General features: G+C 48.5%; 1 protein-coding gene across 1 annotated transcript in view; it reads left to right on the top strand.

Moving 5' to 3' along the window:
• FKBP9 (FKBP prolyl isomerase 9) overlaps nt 1–6,000 on the top strand; it is a 43,159-nt gene continuing 37,159 nt past the window's right edge. The window contains exon 1 of the mRNA XM_012176841.4: nt 1–500. Coding sequence (XP_012032231.4) covers nt 94–500 — 407 coding nt within the window. The 5' untranslated portion in view covers nt 1–93. The remainder of the gene's footprint in view (nt 501–6,000) is intronic.

Below are 6,000 nucleotides of genomic sequence, written 5' to 3'. Positions count from 1 at the left end.
AGAAGGCCCGCCTCTTCCCCGGGCTGGCCAGCTCACGGGACGGGCGGCGCAGGGCAGGCCTGGCGCTCGGCCGCGGCTCCTCCCCTCCCTCGGATGTGGCCGGGGGGCGGGGGGCGGGAGAGAGGGGGTGGCTGCTGCCGCCCGGGGAGAGCCGGGAGTCTTTTCCACGTTTGCAAAGGCCGCCGCACATCCAGGCCCGACCCGCGCCGCCCGAGCTCCGTGCGCCCTCGCGGCTCCCCGCCGCGCCCCCTCCTCTCCTCGACTCCGATGGCGATCAGGGCCCGGAGTTGGCGGCCCCCGCCGCCGCCGCTGCTCCTGCTGCTTCTCTGGGTGACCGGGCAGGCGGCCCCTGTGGCGGGCCTGGGGCTGGGTTCGGACTCGGAGCTGCAGATCGAGCGGCGCTTCGTGCCCGAGGAGTGTCCGCGCACCGTGCGCAGCGGCGACTTCGTGCGCTACCACTACGTGGGGACGTTCCCCGACGGCCAAAAGTTCGACTCCAGGTACCGCGCCCCGCGCGCCAGCCGGACCTCAGAGGCTGCAGCGCCCGTTTTCCCGCTTCCCCGTCTCCGGACAGGCCTTTCCCTCCCGACGGACCTCCCCCAGCTCCGCCCCTCGAACCCGCGCTCCTCCCTTTCCCTCTTCTCACCCCAAAGCTTCCCCGACCCTTCATCCCTTCAGCCTGGGGGATTCGGGGGCCCTGGAGCTTGCCGGCCCTTTTGCTCGCCTGGTGGGCTGGAATCTTCCTGGGACCTTGCGCAGCGGTGTTGGCGCCGATCACCCACTCCTCCGCCCTGTGCAGTAACACGCGCGAAATCTTCGTAAAGAGCTGGCCCCCTAGCCGACCCCCGAGAGTGCATGTTAGTGTTCGCCTGTCTGTCTGCCTTGACTGTGCCTTCCGGCAAGGCCCTTGAGTGTCAAGTCACTCATGCCTCTCGATGATGATGATGGAGGTGGCGATAGCAGCCGCTAACATTTATGGAGTTGTTACAGTTGTTACAGGGTGGTTCTCAGTGCTTTCCATATAACGAATTTATTTAATTCTTAACTACAGTTTTCTGTGTAGGTATTATCATTACCCTTATTTTGCCAGTGAGATAACTTGAGCCCATTGGAGGCTGAGAAACTTGTTTAAGCGAGACAGTTTTGAAACCTGAACAATCCAAGTCCAGGATTTGTGCCCATTAACTACCGCCCTCCCCTTATGGCCTTACAAAAAACTCCTGGGGCAGGAGGTCGTCCAGAGCAAGTCACTCAGCTTTGCCCCATGCCCGGTGTCCACAGTTCCTGCCCTTGAATCTGCAGCGAGATCACAGGTTCCCCAGTTTAGCATTAGGGTTAACAGGCCCCTTCTCCAGCTCCAAGCTGCTCTCCTTCCCCAGACTTTGTTACGGTCCTAGGTCTGTGTCCACACTTCTTTTCGTGATCTGCTTTGTGCTTGAGGCGGGGCTAAGATCATTCCTGAGGTTATCTTTTAAAAGGTACTCTTTGTCTTTTTAGCCTTTTAAAAAATTCCAGACAGGGACTGTATATACAAAAGCTGGTTAGTATTTGATGTGGCACATAGCAAGCACTGAGAAATATTCATTCTCTTATTGTTTCAGTTGCTTCTTTTTAAAACGGGTTTATTGAGATATAATTTACATTCCATACAATTCACCCATTTAAAGTGTATGATTCAATTTTTTTTTTTTTTTAGTATATTCACAGTCGTGAAATCATCACAACTCTCTAATTCTAGAATATTTTCCACACTCCAAAAGAAGGAACCCATCAGCAATTACTCCCTTCCCCTCCAGGTCTAGGTGACCACTAATCTGCTTTCTGTCTCTTTATGGAATCTTGCCATTTGCAGCCTTTAGGTTTGGTTTCTTTCACATAAGCTTGGTTCATTTATGCTGTAGCATGTATCAGCTCTTATTCCTATTTATGGCTGTATACTATTCCATATCATATTTTATCTATTAATTAGGTGATGGGCTTTTGAGTTATTTATACTTTTTGATTATTATGAATAAGAATGTTGTGAACATTCACATACAAGGTTTTGTGTGGACATATGTTTTCATGTCTTATGGATATAGGCCTAGAAGTGGAACTGCTGGGTCCTATGGTAACTATGTTTAACTTTTTTAGAAACTGCCAAACTTGTTTTCCAACGTGGCTGCACCATTTTACAATCCCACAGCAGTATATGAGAGTTCCTGGTTCGCCATGTTCTCACCAACACTTGTAATTGTATGCCTTTTTGATTATAGCCATCCTAGTGGATGGATATGAAATAGTAGGTCATTATGGTTTTGATTCATGAATCTCTAATGGTGAAGGATGCTGCACATCTTTTCATGAGTTTATTGGCCATTTGTATATCTTCTTTTGCTTCACTAGTTAGAAAATAGTGAAGACTTTCCTGCTTATGCTGATGTTAATTAATAATTCCCACTGGAGCAAATCATCTAATACTTTCTACCCTCTAGAATGACAGCCACTGTGAGGCAATGTAAAAGTGAAAAGAGAAAGTGTTAGTTGCTCAGTCATGTCTGACTCTTCCCAACCCCATGGATTGTAGCCTGCCAAACTCCACTGTCCATGGAGTTCCCCAGGCAAGAATGTTGCCATTCCCTTTTCCAGGGGATCTTCCTGACCCACAGACAGTGGAAATACAGATGAGCTGTCATCCATTCTGCAAATGTGTATGCAGTGTCTGCCCCTGAGGATGGTGTTCCCTCCCTGCACTCTGGCTATTGTCCAGACAATTATACACTGTGTTAAGTACAGAAAGAATAATAGCGCACACTTCTGTCTCTCACATAGAGTTCACAGATAGTCCTTACCTTGTGCCTTTACATATATGAACTACACTGAATTCTTTTAACCTCACAATACAATACCATCTCATTACAAATGAAGAAATTGGGGCTCAGAAAGTTCAAGTAATTTACCCAAGGTGATAACTACTAAATGGTGGAGTGGGGCTTTGAATCTAGGCGGTTTAGTGCCAGAGTCTCAAGTTTATAGTCTGTAGTCCACTCGTGTGTGATGGCAAGAATGGCAAGGAGCTTTGGAACCACCCAGAAAGTTTAACTGTATGTTGTGTGTATTGGTGTGTTTGTGTCTGGTTGTGGGACTGGTCAAGATGGAGTTTTAGGATGTGTGTTAAGTCACTTCAGTTGTGTCTGACTCTTTGTGACCCCATGGATTATAGCCCACCAGGCTCCTCTGTCTTTGGGATTTCCCATGAAAGAATATTGGAGCGGGATGCCATTCCCTTCTCCAGGGGATCTTTCAGAGCCAGGGATCAACCTGTGTCTCCTGCATCTCCTGCATTAGCAGGTGGGTTCCTTACCACTAGTGCCACCTGGGAAGTTGGTGTGTGTGTCTGTATGTGTGCCTGGCTGGGGGCTGGTCGAGATGGAGTTCTGGGACAGCAGGAGTAAAATCTGAGCAGGATTAAAATTTACCAGGAGGAACTGAGGGATGAGGGCTGGGGGTGGGGGGGGGGGGGGGGAAGAAAAGGCGAGAGTGGTGGAGGGAAGAGCACATGCAGAGGCCTGGAAGAGGGGGCATGTGAAAGCTGCTTAGTATGGCCTGAGCTTGGAGTGGGGGTAGAGGAGCGACAGGGAGGGAAAAAGAGGAGGCGAAAGGAGGTCAGAGAGACAGAGTCAACTTTTGAGAGCTCTCATCTGCCTGGCTGTGGAGTTTGGTCTTTGTCTAGGGACAATGGGAAGCCACTGAAGAGTTAATCATGGGCGTGAGAGACCAGAACTGCATTTCATTGTACAAAAGTCCCTGTGGCTGCAGTGCAGACAATGGAACGGTGGGAGCAGCGTACACAGTAGGTGATTGATTACTGTGTTTCCTTCTAGGGCCTCCATTCCTGTGGGAATTTATGAAGTATATTAGAGCATTCCTTTGCTATTCCTTCACAAAGAGCTTCAGTTCAGTTCAGTTGCTCAGTCGTGTCTGACTCTTTGTGACCCCATGGACTGCAGCACGCCAGACTCCCTGTCCATCACCAAGGGAAGATGCGGTACCTTCCCTGTTCATCACCCTGTAGCTTCCCTGTCCATCACCAGGGAAGATGGACAGGCTTCCCTGTCCATCACAGAAAGCTTAGGGAAGGAGAAATCTAGGTGCTTTGGGCTTTGGCTGTTAGTTTAGAGGTTTGGCCCAGAAGAAAATGATGGCTGTCAGTCTGACCAGAGTCATAAAACACAAAGGGCCTTTCTTTCCACAGAGCGTTCTTCCTGCATCTGTGCCTGGCACTTGGGGGCAGTGGTGTCTTTTCAGCTTATGGGTATTTGCAGTTGCCAGGAGGCCCAGCCCTTCAGCCCTTGGTCACTGGCTTAGGCATGGTTTCGTTTTGTTTTGGAGCCTCCTCGGGCTTGTTAGCTTGCTCGATGGCTACTGCTCTAGATTGAAGGAGAAGACGGCAGCTTCCCACCAGCAGGTTTCTGGGGGGCTCCTGCTGTCACCCGTCAGGCCTTGGGAGCTCCTTGTCCACCACTCTTGAGTCAGCTTTTGAAGAGTTCCATTGCATTCCAAGTAGTAAGGGACTGAAGTTTAACATGTTCCTGTTATCTTTAGCAGGCAAAACCAGTATCCTGGTCACAGCCTTCAGGCCTGTTCTGCAGGCCCCTCAAGTCTATACATTCAATAAATATTACTGTAGGAACTTCCCTGGTGGTCCAGTGGTTAAGACTCCATGCTCCCAATGCAGGGGGCCCGGGTTCAATTCCTGTGCAGGGAACTAGATCCCACAATATGCAACTAAGAGTTCACATGTCACAACTAAAGATTCTGCGTGCTGCAATGAAGATTCAAGATCCTGAGTGCTGTAACTAAGAACTGGTGCAGACAAATAAATAAATATTTTTTAAAAAGTAATAATACATGTTAGTGTGTGCCCACTATATGCCCTGTTGGGTATTATAGAGTTGTAGATGCTTGGACCCAGTGGTGTTCAAACTGTACATGCATCAGAATCACCTGGAGAGCTTATTATACAGTTTCTGATTAGGTAGGTCTGGGATGGGGGCTGAGAGTCGTATATCTAACAAGTCCCTAGGTGATGCTGATGGTGTGGTCTAGGACCACATTTCGAGAACCATTGCTCTAAAAGAATCATAAACTCATAATGGAGGTCAGCTTCATTTTATACATTCATTATTCAATAAATATTTATTGAATACCTACTATTCTAGTTGCTGAGATGTAGGAGAGATAAAACAGACAAAAGTCCCTGCTTCTGATGGTGGATACATGTTATTTTACATTTGTCCAAACGCATAGAGTATATATCACCAAGAGTGAACCCTGATGTAGAAGCTATGGACTTTCAGTGCTATGACATGTCAGTGCAGGTCACTGATTGTAACAAATGTACCACTCTAGTGATACACTCTGCTGACAGTGGAGGAGGCTATGCATGTGTATGTGGCATTGGGTGCAGGTAGCGGGTATATAGGAAATCTCTGTATCTTCCGCCCAATTTTTCTGTGAATTCAAAACTGCTCTAAAGCAAAACAAAAATGAAAAACTGCCCTAAAAGAACAAAATCTAATAAAAATCCGTACCCTCAAGTCAAGGAGTGGGGAGGGCCCAGAAACCCATTCTATCTGGCATAAGGAGAAAAGGAGGGAATTTATTGGAAGGATCTTCCATTCCTCCTGAGGATCCAGAATTGTGAGCAGAGGTGGCTTTCTGCATCTCTCTGAGGGACTGCAGAGGGGCTGATTCCCCTCCCTCCTCCCTGAGAGAGCTCCAGCAGGCTTTCTGTGCCACATATGTGACCTCTAGGGTCCAATAATGCTGACTAACTGGAATCCGTCTCAATTTCACATTCCCAAGATCTCTCCCATTTGATTGGTCCCATTGGGAACCTGTTCTTACCCTCAACCCCCTCACCCTGGCTGTGGGTATAAAGTCAGGTGTTAAGTGAATGTTATCTTATCCTTTCAACAGGATTGGATCTCAGAGAAGAGCCAGAGGGCTGGGCAGTAC

The sequence above is a fragment of the Ovis aries genome, chromosome 4 (genome assembly GCF_016772045.2).
Source record: "Ovis aries strain OAR_USU_Benz2616 breed Rambouillet chromosome 4, ARS-UI_Ramb_v3.0, whole genome shotgun sequence".
In the NCBI taxonomy this organism is placed as follows: domain Eukaryota; kingdom Metazoa; phylum Chordata; class Mammalia; order Artiodactyla; family Bovidae; genus Ovis; species Ovis aries.
Note: the sequence above shows the minus strand (reverse complement) of the source record. Positions and strands in the feature narration are given on the sequence as shown.